The 20,876-nt window shown below is 42.0% G+C and overlaps 1 protein-coding gene across 2 annotated transcripts in view; it reads right to left on the bottom strand.

Annotated features, from left to right (window-relative positions):
* SSBP3 (single stranded DNA binding protein 3) overlaps positions 1–20,876 on the bottom strand; it is a 226,274-nt gene that overhangs the window by 13,323 nt on the left and 192,075 nt on the right. For both annotated transcript variants that reach the window (XM_048496556.1, XM_048496557.1), the window contains exons 6-9: positions 12,667–12,747; positions 11,121–11,180; positions 5,251–5,317; positions 5,065–5,141 (exon numbers count right to left, since the gene is read on the bottom strand). In XM_048496556.1, coding sequence (XP_048352513.1) covers positions 5,065–5,141; positions 5,251–5,317; positions 11,121–11,180; positions 12,667–12,747 — 285 coding nt within the window. The remainder of the gene's footprint in view (positions 1–5,064; positions 5,142–5,250; positions 5,318–11,120; positions 11,181–12,666; positions 12,748–20,876) is intronic.

The raw sequence follows: 20,876 nt of genomic DNA, 5'->3' as shown, positions 1-20,876 counted from the left end.
TACTGACATGTTTTCACTCTGTGTCTTACTGGCTAGGAATAGGGATCTACTCTGCTGGGAATGAGGTATAACAGGGAAAAGTGTCCTCCCTCACAACCAGGGACGTAGGTAAGGGGCTTTTTTCCCTCGGGTTCACCCCCCCCCCCCATTGCATGTCCAAAGTTCCGCCCCCTGTTTGTGGGTTTTTGCATTTTAAAGTGGTTTTTTTGTTTTTGGCCTGCGTAGAGCTTAGTTTTAGGCTAATTGCCTAACACCAAAATAACTTCAAGCTATAGATCAGGAGTCGACACTCCTGATGATACCAGTTGCCAGAAGTTTGGTGAAGTTTCATTCAGGAGTCCAAAGTTATGGACTCCCCAAAGGAGATGCTCCCATCCCCCCACATTGTTTCCAATGGGAGCTAATGGTAGGTAGGGCTGCCCTTTGAGGGTCCATATCTTTGGACCTCCTAAATCCAAAATTCCGCCACTAAACCTAGGTGGTATAATCAGGGATAGTCTGTTGGTTGATACCACCAGGTTTGGTGAATGATGTTGGTTCAGGGGTTCCAAGTTACAGATTCTCTCAAAAGGTGTGCCTCCATCCCCCCATTGTTTCCAGCTGAGGAGCTAATAGGGAGATGGGGCTACACCTTTGAGTAGAGTCCATAACTTTGGACCCCTGAACTAAACTTCACTGAAACCTGGGTTATCTTTAGAGTCTCCCTAAAGATACCCCCCTGAAAGTTTCTGGTGCTGCTATTTAACAATTGTTCCCAAATTCCCGACAGCAGGCACCCCCCCCCCAATCTTTCCCCAGATTCTTCTTTTCAAATCCCACTCGCCGGCATGGATTTTAAGAGTGAGGAGAATCTGAAGTCCCCAGTTCAAACGCTGAAAGTGATGCTGTTTCAGGGTGAGGAGGTAATCACCCCAAAACACCATCACTTTCAATGTTATTTTTACTGGGGACTCCAGATTCTCCCTTTAAAATGGATTTAAAAGGAGAATCTGGGCTCCCTAATTTAAACACCGTTGAAAATGATGCTGTTTGGGGGTGGATTCCAGTGTCACAGCAGCCGGCCACAGTGGGGGGGGGGGGGGGTGCGCAAACCTCAGATTTTGCACTGGGCTCCATTTTCTCCAGCTACCCCTCTTCCTGGAGGGGAGAGAGAAGGAACTGCTGGCTGCCAGCTGGGGAGCCCAGCCGGTGGGGGGGCGGGGGAGGTCACAGGAGTCTGCCATCCGTTGCCTCGGAGAGCTGCTTTTTATAAGCACTGAGGCCATGGGTGTGGCTTGGGGAGGCGTGGCCACACCCCCAGGGGTGGGTGGGGTATGACCTCGCCCCCAAACCCCCCATAAAAAATCTATACCTAAGTCACTGCTCACAACTCCTTCCCTAAAGCAAATTGTACAGGGCTTGTTTTGTTGGCATGCATACTGTACATGGAAGGCTTGTCGTTATATGACTTTCAGGGGGCCCTACAACACAAACATTCTGAAATCCAACAGTATATTTCTTCATATTAGCAGCCTGGTTAGGATGGCAGGTACCTAGTTTGTCTAAGACTTAGAGCACATTCAAAACTTCTGCAGTGTTCTTTGTTTGGCTGCTGAAACCGGAACAGATGCAAGCTGTTGTAATCATACATAAGGGACTGTTAAGAGCTTTTCGTCCATCGCTAACAGTGCCAGTCCATTAAAACAGATATCAAAGCTACTGGAATCTAAACTTGCCTGGAACAATGACAAGGCTGGACAATTTTCTTTTTCCTGGGGGTGTGTAGCTTTAATAGGGCTTCCCATGGCCAAGTTTTTCACTTTGCGCCAGTATCAGAAAGTTCAGCAAACTTTTCTTCTTTCCTCACAGTAACCCATCAAGCTAGTTTCAAATGCTATACTATGACCATTACGATTTGCTTGTTTCAGTATGAAGCTGAACACTAATTTGATCCAAGGTACACTGGTGCTAACCTTTTCCCCACAGTTACAATAAAGTCACAGCTTGGGAGTAAAAGTAGGTGCAATTTGCTATTAACTTGGCCAACTCCTTCCCTAGGTCTATCCCCAATTCTGTAGCTTCCTAGACTCCTGTCAGTTCTCTGTGATGTTTGCCATCCCACCAGCCGCCAGTGATCCACTCTGAAAACAGGGTCTGCCGAAGCCCCCTATTCCCCAAAGCTAATTTATACTGAGGTTTATTCCAGAGCTGCAGCAGAAGGACAAGTATAAAGCTGACAGTATCATAAGCAGCTACCCTTGGATGTTCTTTGTAACGAGCAGCAGCAAATTCAAGAAACTACACAATTTTATTTGATGCAAACTACTTTAGCATAGGAAAAAACCAAAACCAACCCTAGAGAGGCCTTTTGCAAACCTCTTCCTTTTTACAGAGGCACGCACAATATTTCAGGAGTATGATTTTATATTTGCAGGAATGGGCAATCTGAGGGCTAGGAAACTGCAAAGGAGCAAACAGCAAACACCTTTTCAGAAGCTTATTTCCCGTGTTAATTCTTCACTCAGTCTGTTGACGTATTCTGTCTTGCTTTGAGCAGGACAAACAGAGTTGAGAGGCATGCAGATTCCCTGATTATATATGTGTTCAGCAGATTCCCTGATTATATATGTGTTCAAATCTGTCACTGGCTTTTTTCATAGTGTTACTTCAATTACTGAAGAAAGATGCAGGAAAGGGGAGCACTGCCTTCCTTCCTTTGAAGCAAACCATGCCTTGCTACTACAGGCAAATTGGTCCGATAAACTAAAGGGAAGGAGAAGCCCCTATCACAGTGGCACCTTTAGCGGGTAACCTTATCAGGCCACTGCCAGAATGTTCTGGACTACAATTCCCATCAGCCCCTGCCAGAATGGCCAATTGGCCATGCTGGCAGGGGCTGATGGGAATTGTAGTCCATGGACATCTGGAGTGCCATAGGTTTGCCACCATGGCTCTATCATGTGAGGTATCAGGCCTTATTCCAAAGCCCTTCTAATGTGCTGTCATGTCACAGCTGACTCATAGTGACCCCATAGTGTTTCTAAGGCAAGAAATGCTTGGAGGTTGTTTGCCATTGCCTGCCTCTACATTATCACTTGGTGTTCCTTGGAAGGTTGCCCATCCAAATACTAATCAAGGCCAACCAATCTTAGCTTCTGAGATCCAATGAGATCAGGCTAGACTGGGGCTATCCAGGTTCTTTACATAGTGCCAAAACATGGCTTGGTATTACAACTGAACCAAACCACTGCCTTGTTCATTTCCTACTCATTCATTCATTTCCTCCTTCATTTCTGGGTTGCTCTAACTGGTTTTCCATGACATTCAGATTAAAGTAAACCAGGTTAACCCTAACCTTCATATTATGGTTTGCAAACCTACTTCAAACCATAGAGCCCAGAGCCACAGCATAGTTTGAAGATTAATGGTAAATGTAGTTTGGCCAATTGAGATATTAGGTAAGCTCCCATGAGGTGAAATTTGAAACACAGAAGGAAATGGCATGCAAATGGGAGAAATGAGCATGCCCACTCATGGCAAATCATGGTTTGGAGGATCCTGTGAAGTGGTCCATTGCAAAAAAACCTGAACCCACAAGAAGGGGTTTTGAAAGTTTATCCAAGTGATTCTCACTAATGATGGGAACAGAAGACCAATTTAAGCCCACAGATTTAATCACATGGGAAATTGGCTGTCTTTAGCAACCAACCATCCAAATGACGAAGAGAGTTCACTATGCTTCTTTTTACTGGATGGAAATGTCAGGGATGTGGAATAATTTCCCCCATCACATAGTCAGATCAGTGTTGCAATATGACTGGATGCTGCAGGTGATCAACTTCTCATGCAGTTATAAAAGATAGTTTTCCCTTCTACTGGTATTACTTGGGGGTGGGGGGTGGACACTGTATTGTATTTTATATTTAGTCAGGATTTTAATGTTAGCCTATATGCTATATAGGCATTCATTTTAACTGTATATTTTAAAAGCTGTTAGTCACCCTGAGCCAGACTTTGGTCAGGAAAGGACAGAATAAAAATCAAACAACAAATACATACTAAAATGAGTGAAGACAGATGCTCACAGATAAGGAAAAGTCCTGTCTGAGCTCCTCTAAAGTTTTTATGTGATGAAAGATGGGGTGGGTTTTCAGCTGGCAGGTTTCTGGATGAAGCAAGCTAACAGAATAAGGACAGCGAAAGATTGGGAAGGAAGATCCACAAGGAAGCAGCAAGCCTGCAAAAGAAGCGGAGCGCAATCCACTGTGCCTCGGTACCATGAATCAACACTGCAACCTATATAAGGTGCCCTTCCTGAAGGAATCACTTCAGGAAGACTTCCAGATCTATATTATAGCACAACTAGACATTTAATGTTAGAAAACAAACACAGGCCTGGCCAACAGGACAGATCTGGAAATACCTAAGTATAACTTCACTCCTCCTCCTCCCTCCACCCCCTGCAGCATGTAAAAAGCACTGGATCAATCAAATAGATTCAACTGAGCAGGTTAGGGAGAAAGACTGGATGGGTCACACAACCGGTCTGTAACCTACATGTTGTCTAACATTGGTATAAAAAATGAAGCAAACAGAAGCCAAATACATCGTTAACAAATTGAAATATTAACAATTAGTCACAGAAACACAATGTTTACCTGCAATTTTCCTTTTTAAAGAGTTAGCATTTTAAATTGGATGGCTCTTTTATGACATAACAATATCACAGTTAAACAGAAAACCATTCATTTAGACTAAATAGCAAAAGGTGAAAGGGGTTTTTTTGTGGGGGGGGATTGGGGGTATGTAAAGCACATGAAGTACGTGACATGAAGATGTTTAGCTATGGAACCACAGCTAGATATTGAAACGTGGGATTTTTTTCCAGACACGTATAAACACACTAATGTAAAATGCATTACTGCTAATGGTGAGGAGAAAAGGGTTTGGGTGGAATGGAAGAGTTCCCAGACCTTTAAGGCCCTAGAGGCTACTTTTATGATGTTTTGCTCACTAACTTTCATGAAGTAGCAAAGATGTTATTTGGCACTGGACAGGGTATGAAATGCTCTGCCCAGTTTTTACCTGTGGACCTGGACCCATGGGTCCCATTCCTCGTGGAGGATTCATCCTTTGCATTGGACCTCCCATGTTGGGATGCCCTAGTGGGAGAAAGGATGGGAAGACATTACCATAAAAGAATAATGCATTTGAGAACAGCAAAAGCCAAATGATCGGAACTGCCCATAGATACCTCCCTCGAGCATTTACCTTGTTGTCGTGTGGGGTCCATTGAGTTGGGCAGCAAGGGCTGTGTACCAGGAACACCACCTGGAGGCTGGGGAGGAAATTAATGGGGAGGGAAGGAAATTAAAGGGGAGAATCAAATACTTGAAAATGCACATTGCAGCAATTATTAGAAAAACCAAATGGATGGAAAAGTTCTCTGGATACAGCCATTTAATTCACATGTATTAATAAATATTTAAGACATGGGTCGCATTTCTAAAGGATCGACGAACACAGGATGTCAAATTCAACGTTCATCCCATAATGAAAATATAGGAACAATGAGGTGCTTGCAGCAGAGAAGAGGTGACCCCCTTCTCCATCTATTGATTCCTCACTGAAAATGCCCATAGAGCCATTCTTGGCCTGTTTTTTCCCCCCAAGGTCAGGATCAGACAGATATTATGGGGTGGGTGGAGTGAACTACAGTAAATGTAAAATGGTGAGGTGTTGATAGTAAAGCTCTACAAATATCATATTACCATATAATACCTATGATGTCCAATGAGCACCATAGAAAGTCACATTAACTTCCAGGTGAAGCACTTCATGGTTTGTCCTTACTAATTCATAACTCTCAACAGTCTTTAAAAAATAATGAAAAACTACCCAAAGAAACTTTTATTTTGTCATTTATTAATAGTATGTCCACTTTATACTAGTTTTTAAAAGAGGCAGGCTACATAGCAGAAGTATTTGCTGCTATTATATATATGGAAAATACATTCTGTCTGGTTCAAGCAGATATACACTGAAATTAATAAGTCTTAAAAGGACTTAGAAAAGGCTCATCTTATAGCTCATGTGAAAAGTGACACTATGTATGGACAATGGCTTTTGGGGAGAACTAAAGGTGAGATAACACTGCGGTAAGGAACACACATTTGTTTTTCTGTCCTGCCATGTGTTTGATAAAACAGGTTTTCAGATTATTGAACTACTCCAAAACCAGTTTGAGCAGAGACCCACAGAAGGTCAGGAGTAACCAATGTGTCTCTGATAATAACAGCTCTATTAAACGTGCTCTCCAAAAAAGCTAATGTCTGTACATAGCCTGAGACTCACAATGAAGATGTTTTAATGAAGCCCTACTGATGCCAGTGTTACTTTGAGGCACTCACTTGGCAAATACACTATGTAAATATATTAAAGTTATTTATTTGCCACTGGAGCAGACATTTCATCAGCAAGGATTACAGGGTCTCCCTTTCATTTCTTACTGAACAGACACAAATAGATTATGTGGATATGCTTGCAAGTATTAAGAGCACATTTACTCATTTTGTAGAATCACTTCTTTTCTTGCAAAGGCTTGCTCTGCTTGGACAACAAATCTACTTCAAGTTTACAAGAAGCTTTCCATAAAGATATAGCAGGAAGGAGAACGTAGTAGGCTCTATCACTCTGAAAAAATTAAACCACGAGCCAGCTTTCCAACAGAGGTTAACAGCAACAAGATTTGCTTGTGGGGTGGGCAGCAAGGTGTGAAACTTTCCTGTTTCTCTTGCCTACTGCTATCCACTGAGCTCTCTGACCCTCAGGAACATCACAAAGGGCAAAGTCAAGGTATGCAGTGGGAGGGAATAAATAGCCACCACCCCCTTTCTGAAGCCAGAAAATACCTTTAGTCTTTGACATTGTGTGGTTAGATACAAGCTAGGGATGCTTTATGAATATGGGCAAGAAATGCTCAAGATTGAAGTTTGGAAATCTGTTTTTGCAGCCTGCCCTCTCCTCTTGCTTTCTATCAGAGTAGTTCCACTGGTGGAACATGCAGGGACAATTTTAACCAGTTCCCCCTTCTCACTGCCCCACGCAAACCCACGTGGCTATTACTCCAACCCTATTCTGTATATTTTTAATGGATGTATATTCTGTTGTTTTAGATGAATGGGAATAGATGGAAGAGTGGGTCAAAAAGCTTTTAATTAATAAATAAATGATAGGGTCTTCCAGCATGATTGGATTTTAACAAGTGAATTGTATCAGACTTGGGCTTCAACTACATGGTTGTGTGACCTCTCTCTCAGAAGCCTTACAATTTAATTCTTGATTGGAAATTTCACCTGGACTATTTATCCAGAATTGTAGATTAATGTTTCAAACAATGAAATCAGCAAGTGCTATGCATGTGGTTAGTGATACTTGGAATGACATTCAGGTACTTTATGCCATGTGCTTGCAGGCAGAGAAAAAGATCCAGGTTAGTCAGTCAGCTACTTTTAACCAAAAGGTTAAACCAACCTATGCAGGCTGTCGAAAGTCATTTATCCAGTCTTACTCAAGCAGCTTGGCAGGCTGACTTAGCTTGTAATTTAGGAATGTGTGAAACTGGGGAATGGAACTTAGTCAAGTATCTACCTTCCAGCTTCCTGTTATCCACTGGTATAGGACCTTTCAAGACAATCAGTGAATAGAGCGATAAAGGTGTAACTGTTATCCTTAAAATCGATTTTGACTTCAGTTGCCACTTCTGTTGTGGCACATGATATAATTTCACATATGTCTGACATAAGAACATAAGAAACACCACTGCTTTATATAAGGGCATGACAATCCTTGCAGTTTTATTATCAACTCCTTTCCTAATTATTCCCAGCGTGGAGTTTGCCTTTTTCACAGCCGCCATTCATTGAGTTGACATTCCCATGGAACTATCAACTAAGACGCCTAAATCCCTTTCCTGGTCTGTGACTGATAGCAATGACCCCTGTAGCGAGTATGTGAAGTTTGGATTTTTTGCTCCTATGTGCATCACTTTACATTTTGCTACATTGAACTGCATTTGCCATTTCTTAGCCCACTCACCTAATCTATCAAGGTCCGCTTGGAGCTCTTTGCAATCCTTTGCGGTTCTCACCACCCTACATAACTTGGTATCATCTGCAAACTTGGCCACCACGCTACCCACCCCTACTTCCAGGTCATTTATGAATAGGTTAAAGAGCACTGATCCCAAAACGGATCCTTGGGGGACACCACTCCCTACATCTCACCATTGTGAGAACTTCCTATTTACACCCACCCTTTGCTTCCTGTTTCTCAACCAGTTTTTAATCCATAGGAGGACTTCCCCTCTTATTCCTTGATTGCTGAGTTTTATTAATAGTCTATGGTGAGGAACTTTGTCAAAAATCTTTTGGAAATCCAAGTAGACAATGTCCACTGGTTCCCCCTTATCCACATGCCTGTTACACCCTCAAAGAACACTACTAAGTTTGTAAGGCAGGACTTGCCTCTGCAAAAGCCATGCTGACTCTTCCTCAGCAAGTCTTGCTTTTCTACATGTTTTATAATTTTATCTTTAATGATAAGATTCTACTAATTTACCAGGAACAGAGGTCAAACTGACTGGCCTGTAATTTCCTGGGTTCCCCCTAGATCCTTCTTAAAGATTAGTGTGACATTGGCCATCTTCCAGTTTTTAGGGATGGAGGCTTATTTCAGGGATAAGTTGCATATTAAAGTTTCTATTCTGTTATATTCTGACATATTCTGTTTCTAGAAAAATTAGCCTCACCTTTCCTCCACTAACCTAGGGTGTCCATTTGTATAATGAGCACAGTACACAGCATGGTTGCTAGAGTATCATAGGTTCTTTTCGTCAATGCTCCTTACAACGCCTGCACAATTTTGTAGATTAAAAAGTTCCAAGAAGCATCACACTATACAATTATACATCTCTAATGGAAGAGAATTCTTGGAGCAATGATATCAACAGAAATTAGGATTATTAGAACATACACATTCATGTGTGCTAAACACATATTCAAAAAGCATCCCTCACAAGCAAGACAAGCATCTGGTACATTATCGTGTATTGAAATATATCAGAAAAATGTAGGATGGAAAATCATAAAATGTATTTTCAAGCAAGAACTTCCTATTGACAGACAATAGGCAAAACAACTTTAAGAAGTTCAGACCCTTCTCCATCTTACCAAAGTTTAAATATGAAAGAATATATTCATTTTCCTTAACATTACTAAGTAACCAGAATTGTCTTCAATGAGTAATATATCCTGTGCAGTACAATTTTACAGTATGGTGTTTCTTGGTACTTTTTTATACAGTTCTTTGTACTTTGTTCCTCTTCTGTGTTGTTTTTACATAATTCTGTGAACTTCAGTTTATTTTTAGATGCTGATCATTCCCTTTCTGTTATCATACAAATACAGGAATGTTTGTGTTGCCCTTTAAGGTTTTTTTTAAAGCAGTGAACACCAGTACATTTAACTGCTTACCATAAGCTGCAAAAATATTAACTATTAAAAATATTGTTCAGTTGGCTCTTTTCAGGGTATGTGCTCCATTGTAATTTCTCTTACAACAAACATAGTTTGTGCCTCACAGCAAGGTTAATCCCTGTCCTTCCCTATTCCAAAGCGCTCTCCCCCAGCAACAAAACTATCTGCCATGTATTACATAGTAATGGGTGGAATGATTGGAATGATAAAATGGGGTGGGGATAATATCTGGAAAGATCCTGAGTCACAAAAACATATCTTGTCTACCCAGAATTCTTAATTAAGTAGTAGGCAAACATTGCACTTTAATTTTCAAACATCTGAATAAGACACCAGCATGTAAGCTCCTATAAATTCCACATCAGCAGATCAGTAAGCTAAAGCTTTAGTTGATTTAACTGGCTACAGATGGATTTTTTTAATCAGAAAAGCTGAGAGGTAAAGACACACTTAGATATTTTTGGAAGCCATTTTGGTTCCGGTGCATACTATGACAGGGAATTAAAAATAATTAGAGATGACATGGCTATCTTTCATGCTTTTATTTATTAAACTCTTGTGCTTCTTCAGTGACTTAAAAAAGCATTACATTAAGATTTTGGCAGTATGCAAAATAGCTCAAATATAGTATACCGATTAATCAAACTTTTTAACTATCAACTACATTTTCTAATGAATTGATGGCTCTGTATCAGTGTGCATATGAACATACCCTTTCAAAACTATAGTAATTTGCCCCATCAGTAAGTCCAGGAATCAAGCACTTTGTATTAGTAGATGCAGACACACTGAAGTGAACAGGGTAGCTTTGTCCCCATTGAGTTAGCAGGAAGACAGCACACAAGCAAGGTACTGTACTGTGAGAGTAGATTAATGCTGCCTTAGGAAGTTGAGTGTAAAAACAACTTCAGATGCACTTATCTGAAGCAGCAATCATGCTCAACTCCAAGATTCTTCGTGAAGAAACAATCTTAGCCCTCCCTTCATTTTAACACTTCTGTTTATAAAGCCACCAAATAGGATAATGGCATTAAACAAAACATACTATAGATTTGTACTAGAGGAAACTAGCCACATACACTTTTCAAACACAACATATACTTTACACACATGTATAAAGGAGTAATAATAATATTCAAGGTTGAACAATGATTTTAAAAAGTTATGGCTGAGACAAAGACCAATCATTAATATTATACAAAAAGTGAATGAGATTAGTTTCCTACAATAATAATATTGCAGATTCTATTATCCACAGCCCTAACATATTCTTCCTGAAGAAGCATGGCATGAAATGCAATGGGGCTGGGAATCTTTTGATTCAATATATGTTCTGTACCTTTCCAAAAGCCCCACTTGCATGATTTTAACCTTCATGAACGAGAACTGTAGGCTGATTCTGAGCTCCGACCATTCGTTATTCTTGTTAGCAAAAGGCTACCAGAGATTAGGGATGCTTAAACACACCCCAAGAAAGTGAAAGCTGTATCAAAAGTTATTACAACCTCAGTGTTAAAAAAATTGTTTTTGGTCCATATACATCTAAGCCTCAATTGTGCTTCAGAAAATATCTTAGCAGCACAAAGACTTGAGGAAATACAATACCTGGGTTCCCATTCTGATGGGGGGCCGGGGACCTCCTGCGTATCTTGGTGACATAAAAGGCTGTAAGCACATAAAATGAGTTTAGTAGCAGGGTACAATTAAAAGTAGAAGTAAACAATGGATCTTCATCCCCAGAGCCATGCCTTAAATGACCTATCTGACCCCGCCTTGTTTCTTCCCCACTCAAGTTCAGCATCTGATTAACCGAACCCTTTTGAGGTGCACTCCAGGCCAACCGGATGGAACACTGGATGTACTGTGTTCCAAACAACTTGTAAGTTACATATTTACACAGAAGCCATTCCTTTTAAAAAATGTTAGTAAACAAGGAATATTGGGACTCCTAAATCCCTGACATATTTGTCATATTTCTTATTTTGTATTGTTAAGAAGGTTTAATATACTTTGACATGACTAGACACGGTTGCTAAAATTAGCACCAGAACATGACTGACTTAACATTAGATACATTTTCATAGATTAGTAAAAAAAATCAGACATGGGGAGGGGAAGATTTAAAATATTCTAGTAGCTAGCAAAAATAAGCACAATATCTAACACAGCTCATAAAAAATAATCTACACAAACAAAAATATTTATATGCTAATTACCATGGCTGAAATAGAAAGCTAGATTCTAATTTAATGTCATCGGAACAAACACACCCAAAAGTAATAAAGTTCACAGTGGAATAACATGAAGTAAAATCAACATTAGAGACCTACAAGAAACCTTTAGAATGGATGCGTCCCACTACTTTGCTTCATTCCCTCTTCCCCTCCTTCAAGCTCTTCTCAATGACTGCCTACTCTCCAAGCTCTCCTCAATGACCCGACTCTCAAAGCTCTCTCTATGATCCACCAACCCTTGACATTCTCCCCATTTATCCATGAACAACTGCTGGCTTCCTCCTTTGGAGCAGCTGCCTCCCCATCACTGGCCTGACTGGGCTCAGGGTGTGCAGCCATTACGCTGCTGAGGGATGGAGGTAACTGCTGTGGGACCAGCCGAGCCAATAGGGGACGAAGTCTCAGAGCAGCTAACTCCATCCACTGCAAATGTGCCTGGGCACAGAGCAGTTTGTGTCCATATTTGGCGTGTCTATACCGAGACTGCCTCTACCTCGCACTGGTATGCCCTTGCCCAGAGCAGCTACCTCTGTCCCTTGCTGAGCCCAGCAGACAGTCCAGCAAATAAATGTGTTGTCTGCACATGTGCAGAAAACACTTATTTTAAAAGGGGGAGAATTAAAAAAAATTTTTAAAGACATTTTCAAGTTTTCCCACAGACCTAGGGGGTTTCCCAAATCTGCAGAAATATTTGTTGGGGGTGAGTGTGCCCCTCATATGTGGATTTAAGACTGTGCAGGAAGGAGGCACATGTAGGAATTAGATATAGAGATAACTTCAGGGCATGCAGACCTGCCATGCTTCAACCACATGGGAGCCACACATAGTTAAGTCAGCTGAAGAGTGTGGGCCCCACCTGCCTAAAGAGATCAAACACAGAACACAGATAGCGTATCAGTACCCTGTAACATCTTTACCTGACTGTGGGGTCCCATCATGCTGTTGGGGTTGTGAGGTGGAGGCTGTGCGTGTGGCGAGGGCTGAGAGCCAGGTGGTCCCTGTGAGGTTAGACAGTAGAACAAGGTCATTTGTCCGGCACATGGATATATAACTTAAACAACATATTGGCAAATCTTTAAAAAAAACCTGTTGAATTTCGTTACATTGTTAACATTAATAATGAGGAAAAAGTACCCATCAAAGAACAAGAAAGTTATTGTAAAGCAAGAAAGGGGGGAGGACTTGACAATGTGTCCGGGACACCTGGGCCTATTAAAATGTTCCAGAGTCTTCATCCTCCCAAATTTCCAGTTCCTTAGCCTGAACAGTTAATTTTCAAAACACTATCATCATTCCTCCAGAAACACTGAAATCAGAAGACAAGTAATCAAGTAACATTTAGTACGAAGGTCCTTTCCGCACGAGCCAATAAACACGGGTTAAGGGCAGGATAAAATCCAGATTGGGGGTGGGGGTGGGGAACTTTGCACGGATACCGCTCCTAAAGCAAGTCCGTCCTGAGCTTCCCCCCCAACCCAGGTTTTACAAGAATCGCGATATGTGCTATTCTTTTGTTTTAACACAACTTGCAGCTGCAGCTGAACCAACGGCTGTGGCTGTGAGGCACGTTAAGCGGTGGCGCTTGGTTTGTTTTCTACCTCCTGGCTCCCATCTGCAGAACTACACAGGCACTTCTGGCTCTGGGGGAGCCTGTATGCCTGCCTGAGTAGTTGTGCATCAGTGGAAGGTATGTTTAAAAATAAAAGACATGCCTCCGTGCAAAGACGCGCACCCCGGTCGATGTGCTGGCTGTCCACAGGACAGTCAGCTATGCGAACGGCCTGGGGCTATGCTGGGTTCATTTATCCCGGCTGCAACCCACTTAGAATTTGCTGTGTGGAAAGTCTTCCTCTCCCTAAATTTCAAGTTATTGCTTTTGCAACCCATGGGCTTGAGATCACTAATTATTCTACCACTACCAGAACTGAAAGTTGCTTCAAAGCTAGATTCTCAATTGCTCTGTGGACAGACTAGAATAGGGGCAATGTGTGGCAGCACATAATTTGCGAGCAACCATTTTCATTGCCGAACCTTAATAAATGCAAACTGTGATCTCAATTAACATAATCATCTTCAAAATATCTGAAAAAAAAAACTGCCTTATCCAGTCTAACACTGGAAATTGCACACATGGCATCTCAGAAATGCAACATATCCACCAACTGTGCCCTGGCATCTGCTTGAAGTGATGCACATTTTATTCAAATTATGCTAATTAGGGATTTGCGGTAAACATAATTTTTTGTTTTGGCCACGTGGATCGTGATGGGGTTTGGTCACCACAGGGCCTGAATAAGCTAGTGAAACCATACATGAAGCAGAAGATTCTTTATTCTACAAGTTTACATCATCAAGTGCATTTAGATAAATATTTGAAGAATGCCTGCAAAACTCATTTCCTAATAACTGACAGGATTTTGGCAGTTTCCCCACTTGCCTTTTGAGTCAACAGTATAGTACAAGAGAGAACTAACAGCAATTTTAATAAGATTAAATGAACAATTCTCTGCTTGAACTGGGGTCCAGGAGGTCTACCATAACAACAAAAATCAGACTTTTCCCCATTTTGAAAAATTTGTGAGAGACTGCAGTATTATTTCCAGAACATTACTGTAATCCCTCATTAGGTTGACCCAATGAGGTAAATAAAGGTGCTTTCAAAAAAAAAAAGAAAGAAACTAGATTCTGCACGTGTCAGTGATGAAAAGACTAATTTACAATAGTGGCTCGCTAACTTTCAAGACTCAGTTGCAGTTAACTCCATGTAACTGGCCCCCTCCTCAGCATAAAATTAAAGAATCTTGCAGTTAATACTGAACACAAGCTACCACTTATTTTTCATAATGTTTCTGAATATATAGCACTAATACGTACCAGGCTACATGTCATGTGAGCATGTTGCCCATGATGCAGAGTCAAACCCAAATTTGCCAACCAGCCTCTCAGATCCTCCAGTCCCAATTGTTCTTCTTCCTCCTTCCTGGCTTCTGACCCACCTGCTGAAGAATCACAACCCTCTCTGCAGTCCTGGGACACAATCTTAGAAGCCACAGCTTTGATATATTTCTAACCCTACAAAGGCAGCAGTTCTAGACTTACTGGATCAGACAGTCGTTTGTTTTCCTCCACTTCCAAAACAGAAAGTTTATTTCAAAAAAGCAGGCCCAAGAATAGGAATGCCTCAATGCACAGTCTTATCTACATGTGTTCTGTGAGGAGTTTTTTCCTCCCGAAAACAAAACCCAAACAAATTGTAATTGGCCTGGAAAGCAAACAAGACTTGTAAGTACATTATGAGAAGCAGCTCCACACTTCAGGAAAAGCAGAGGAACAGATGTTCTATACCTGCCATGTTAGTCATTTCAACAAGTGTTCGCCTTCTAGCTGCTGCCAGCAATGGCACGGTTTGTTACCATGAGCAATTTTCTTAATTAACAGACATTAATTAGCCATTTAGCAATTTTGCAAGCATTTGTTTAGCAGCTTTCCTAAACATGAATACCACTGTGATAATGGTACTGATTAGAGGATCCCCTAATTAACAGTACAGGGAAGGAAAATTGAAATCACATAAATTTAAAAGGGGAGGGGAAGTTAATGAAGGCAGGACATATTTGCACCTGCAAATCTTTTGTACTAGCGAAACTTGAGTGCAATATAAATAGAAGAGAAAAAAATTGTTAAGAGTTAACACAGAAAAATGCAAATCCAGCTCTAAACAGGAACCCACACTCCGACGATCCTTCAGGTTATGTTTACATGATTGCAGAAACTGATTTTTCATTGCATTAGTAAGACCCATTGTATGCAAGGTGTTTATGTTCATTTGTTAATTTCCTTTAAATTGAGGATTAAGAACTGCTTCTTGTAAAACATTTTTGCTCTAGTACAGATACATACCCAAGGACAAAGTGTATGACCATAAATGTTACGTGTGAAGGGTATGAAAGCTTTTCAAATGTAATTTTTCCCATTTGACACACTTGCAAGCTGCAGCTGAATAAGAATTACAGCGTTCTTGATTCACATGTGCGTTCTTGATTCACTTGATTCAAACACAATACAGTTCACACACATTCCACAGTTCAGTATCGATATTCATACAAGATATCCTGAGAAGCAACATGCATACGCCAAACAATCTTATTCTTTCAAGGTTTATCATGCACTCGACTCCTGATGAAACCAGAAGACTTGACTCAATGCACAAATGTATGTTTTTAATAATATACAATAGAAACAAATATATGTTTTAGATAACATACAACGGACAATGAGGTTGTTAGAAAGATGTGGCCACCAAAACAAATCATCCTCTGGAAATGATTTTGGGGATAATAAGCTAATAGAATTGGGGAAAAATTAGAAATTAACATACACTGTATCAGAACAAGTTAGTATGGATGGCACTGAGATGTTTTGAAGACAGGGTTGTACTTACCTGTAATTAATGTTTGTTGAGGTTTTCTGTGCAGGCACAATTGGGACTGCACATGTGCAGGCCAAGTCACAGTGAAGTTCTCGAGATTTAATTTTAGAGGGCACTCTACAGGTTGTTGGTCACATGCACGCTTTCCTCCTAATGGCACTAGACCAACGGCCCGATGCCCTCTCCCTCAGTTCCACCTGAGCCAGCATAAGATCTACTGCCACAGAATTCATAGTGGGCCCGGAGGAGAGAATGTGTGCCTGCACAGAAGTCTGCAATGAACATTAATTACAGGTCAGTGCAACCCTGTCTTCATCGTCGGTCTTCTCTGGAATCCCACACTGGGATTCTAACAAGTTATACACATCACAGAGGTGGGATGAGTTCTGTACAAACATATTTATTTATTAAAACAATCAATTCATGTAAATACTGACTGCTTCCTCAACTGCCATGTCTCTTCTTTCTTGCAGGCCTAGCATATAATGTTGCACGAACATATCAGCCGAAACCCACATCGCCCCCTGCAGACCTCCTGGATTGGCACTCCACTCCAGAATGCTGCTGAGGATAGTTTTGTCCTGAGCACAAACTAACAACGGACAGGGCATCTTAGCCAACTTATAACATAACTTTATTATGTTCACTATCCATTGTAACACTGTTTGGCAAGATGCCCTCTTACCCTATGACTGCCCTGCATTAGCCATTAAAGTCTTATCTTTCCTAAAGTCTCTGGTTCTATGCAAGTAACATAGATGCAAAAGTTTAATGTCCAGACTATGTAGCTGTCTCTCAGCATACAACTGAGGTCTAGCAAAAAACACCGGTAAATTCTTGTGTCATATGAAACTTGGACGCCACTTTCGGCAAAAACTCTAGTGAAAGTTGTGACAAAGCCTTGCTCTCAAACACCTTTAAACGTGGAGATTCAATCAATAATTGAGCCAATTCTCCCACCCTCTCAAGTCCCCACATAAATGCACCACTTTTCCAACCATTTTCCTCAGATGTTGCTACAATTAACCAATCGTCCAGATAGGGACAAATTGTAAGTCCTGTAATTGCAAAAACATAATTACAGGAGTTGTACATTTCGTTAAAACCCTGGGTGCAGTTGATAACCCAAAAGGTAACACCTATACTGATAAACCTTACCCTCATATTTAAAATGTAACCATTTCCTGTGGTCTGCCTGAATTTGCCACACAGAAATATGCGTCTTTCATATCAAGCACAGCAAACCACAGTGGACATTTTAATAACTGAATAACTGACAACACTGAAACCATATGAAACTTTGTAACATAGAGGTGCTTATTTAAAACTCTTAAATCCAGAATGGCCCTGTAACCCCACGTTCCTTCTTCTCTACTAAGAAGAATCTGGAATAGAAATTCTTGGAGCAAACTTCTTCAATTGCCCCTTTGCCAAATAAAGTGTGCGCTTCCTCCTCCAACTGAGGCAACCTATCATTAACTGCCTCATTAGCAAACATTAACCCTGGCAATGATTTAAATTCTAATATGTACCCAACCTTAACAGTTTTCAAAACCCACGAGTGCTGAGTAATATCCTCCCAGGCCGCATAAAACTCAGCCAGTCTCTCCTTAAAATACAGTCACTGGTCCTGCTCTTTTTGTTTTAGTTAGAAAGGTCTTTCCATTGTTTTGGCATTTTCCTCCCTGATCCTGACCTGGATTTAGGACCCCCAGGGTGTGACTGAAACTGGCCATTGTGACTAGGCCTATAGTCTTTCCTGTAGGGCTGCCACGGCTTCTGATAGAACAGCTTGGTCTTATGCTGCTGTGAAGACGTTGAGAGGAGCACCCCTGAGATCTTGCTTTTTTCTGTTCTCATGCATCTTCGTCAGCATTTAATCAATTTTACCAGAAAAAAGAGTCTTGCCTTCACAGGGTAGATCCTCTACTCCATGCTTGGTTTCATCTGGCAAAGATGTATATCTCAACCACGCATGACAATGTAGGACACCTGCATTTGCCGTGGCTGGTCCAGATATGTTCACTCCATGCCTGCTGGCACTTATTTGCTGCTTCGATAATCAAACAGCCTCAGCGTAAGCCCCCACCCACACGATTTTAGCAGGTTCAAGGATCCCTTCTAGCTATCCCCAAACCGTTTCCCAAAGGGATAATTGATATCCAGCCATTATGGCCCTATAATTGGAGATACACAGATTCGTGGATGCCAAAGTGCAAGCCTTGCGTCCAACTGTCTTCCTTCTTTGTCCACTGGGGCCGAGTGTCTGCTCTGACCCACTCTCACTGCATCTCTTTAGTGATCAGAGGTGATGGCGGAGAGTGGACTCCCAAAAACTTGAAGTTGTCTTGGCGAACTCTATAATAATTCTCCAATTTTTAAGAGGTTACTGGCATAGTAGATGATTTTGTCCACAAATCAGTAAGCATTTCTAACAATCCCTCCCAACACGGGAAAGCTACCACCACTGGTGCATCAGCATGCACATGAGAAGGAATGTTGTCCTTTGGTCTCTGAACAGTTGATGCAACCTCAATATCCAGGGCCTTCACCTATGCAACATTTGCTCAGTGTACAATCTAAGGTCCTCCGACGCTGACAGTGCTGGAGGCTCAGCCACCCTTTCATCAAGAGAAATGTCTTATACCTGTCCCTCTTCCACCTCGAAACTGGAGTCATACTCATAATCTATGCTAGATTTGAAGGCAGGCATGTTGATTTCCCTCCAGTTGATTTCCCTCCAGTTGATTTTCCTCCAGGAGCAGCAGTGGCGTAGGAGGTTAAGAGCTTGTGTATCTAATCTGGAGGAACCGGAATCTGGAGGAAGCCTGAGCTGTGGAGGCTTATCTGGGGAATTCAGATTAGCCTGTGCACTCCCACACACGCCAGCTGGGTGACCTTGGGCTAGTCACAGTTCTTCTGAGCTCTCTCAGCCCCACCTACCTCACAGGGTGTTTGTTGTGAGTGGGGAAGGGCAAGGAGATTGTAAGCCCCTTTGAGTCTCCTATAGGAGAGAAAGGGGGGATATAAATCCAAACTCTTCTTCTTCTTCAGTTACCCCTATCCAAAGATCTGAATAGTCTTGGTTCCGACCTTGCTAATTGCACCATCTGCTGCTGGAGGACTGGTAATGCTGGCAACTGAAAAGATTTTGCCTCACCAAGGTGCTCACTTCAGCTGCTCACTGCAACACTGGTGCATTCCTCAGATCCACCAGAAGTCTGGTGCCCGAATCCAGCAATCTCCTCAGAACTGCTGCATCTTCTCATATGACACAGAAATAGCTGGTGTCATACTGATCTTACCGATGGAGTCCTCACAACAGGCAAAGCTCTCTGAATGAAATCCTCTTAACTCCATATGTGGACTTGGCACTGAATGGCCAGTGGGCTTTTGGTGCTCGGACTTCTTTTTACGCTTCACCAGTGGTTCGGACCTACACCCTGGAAAGGATTGATCCCTCTGTCTTCCCTGGGATGGCTCTGGATCTGAGGGCGAAACCCCTGGAACTGCCTTGGATTTCATGCCCTCCGTCACCATCTGCTTCTCAGTGCTCTCTGCAGCCCATAAGACTTTTCTCATAGAGCCACCTTCAGCTTTGAGGCCCTGATTGCCCTATCCATGAAGTGAACTTTTGACAGATTTTACAAGCTGACAAATTGTGGCCTTCACTGAGGCACAAGAAACAGAGGGAATGCTCAACAGCGTGTCCATTCTGTTTGTAAACTTACCTTCTCTTCCCTGCGCAGCTCCACGGGGCGAGGGGACACGCCCCTGTGGCCATGGCAACACCTTGGGGGTCAGAGGGCAGGAGGTGTGTCCCCTCATCCCTGTGGAACTGTGGAGGAACGAGAAGGTAAGTTTACAAACAAATGGAGGTGCCCAAAACCGGTGCCTCCGACCTGGTGCCGTTTGCTCAGCACTGGGTTCAAAATGCTGTTTTTGAAAAGACTTGCTCATTAAGCGAGTTTCAAAAACAGTGTTTCCCTGCTGGTTGGGTGGGGGAGCATGGTGCTGCCGTATTGCAGAGGCAGCAGCTGTGTGAAGCGCGTCCCTGAAACAATGTTTTTACCATTCCAGCGGCACAGTTTTTGCCCATGCAGAGTGGGCCAAGGTGTCTGTTGTGGGGAGAGGAAGGGAAAGGAGCTTGTAGACCACCTTGAGTCTCCTTACAGGAGAGAATGGTGGGGTATAAATCCAAACTCCTCCTCCTCCTCTTATTATTAAAGCTTGGGAACCAAACTGTGGCTTAGCCTATGCATGCGCAGTCCCAATGTGGAATTGCACAAAAGACAGACAATGAACAATTTGGCTAATAAAACTTTTACTCAGAATGTGATTTTCATTTTAATATGTCCTCTTTTGAACTAGGTTAGATAACCCAACTCTAAGCAAAATTTCTGATGCGTTGTTTCCTGTGAGGCTGACAGTGGACCCCACCCCACATGACAGCCCAATGGCAATGGATGTGGCTGTCCAAGAAGCATCAATGTTGTGGCTGCTGCTCAAGCTATCGATGGTCCTCTGCTTTCAATCATAGAGGCTGCCTAAGTCTGCCTGGGTTATCCACAAATGAGTAGTTGCTAACAGAGCCTGAAGGTTAAAATTCCAGGTCTATTTGCAAATCAGAGTGTCCAGGTTTCTATGACTGCAGAATCCTTATGATTGCTGCATGTGATTTTCTCTCTTTAGCAGGAC

This window comes from Sphaerodactylus townsendi, linkage group LG05 (assembly GCF_021028975.2).
Source record: "Sphaerodactylus townsendi isolate TG3544 linkage group LG05, MPM_Stown_v2.3, whole genome shotgun sequence".
In the NCBI taxonomy this organism is placed as follows: domain Eukaryota; kingdom Metazoa; phylum Chordata; class Lepidosauria; order Squamata; family Sphaerodactylidae; genus Sphaerodactylus; species Sphaerodactylus townsendi.
This window is presented reverse-complemented; position numbering and strand designations above follow the sequence as displayed.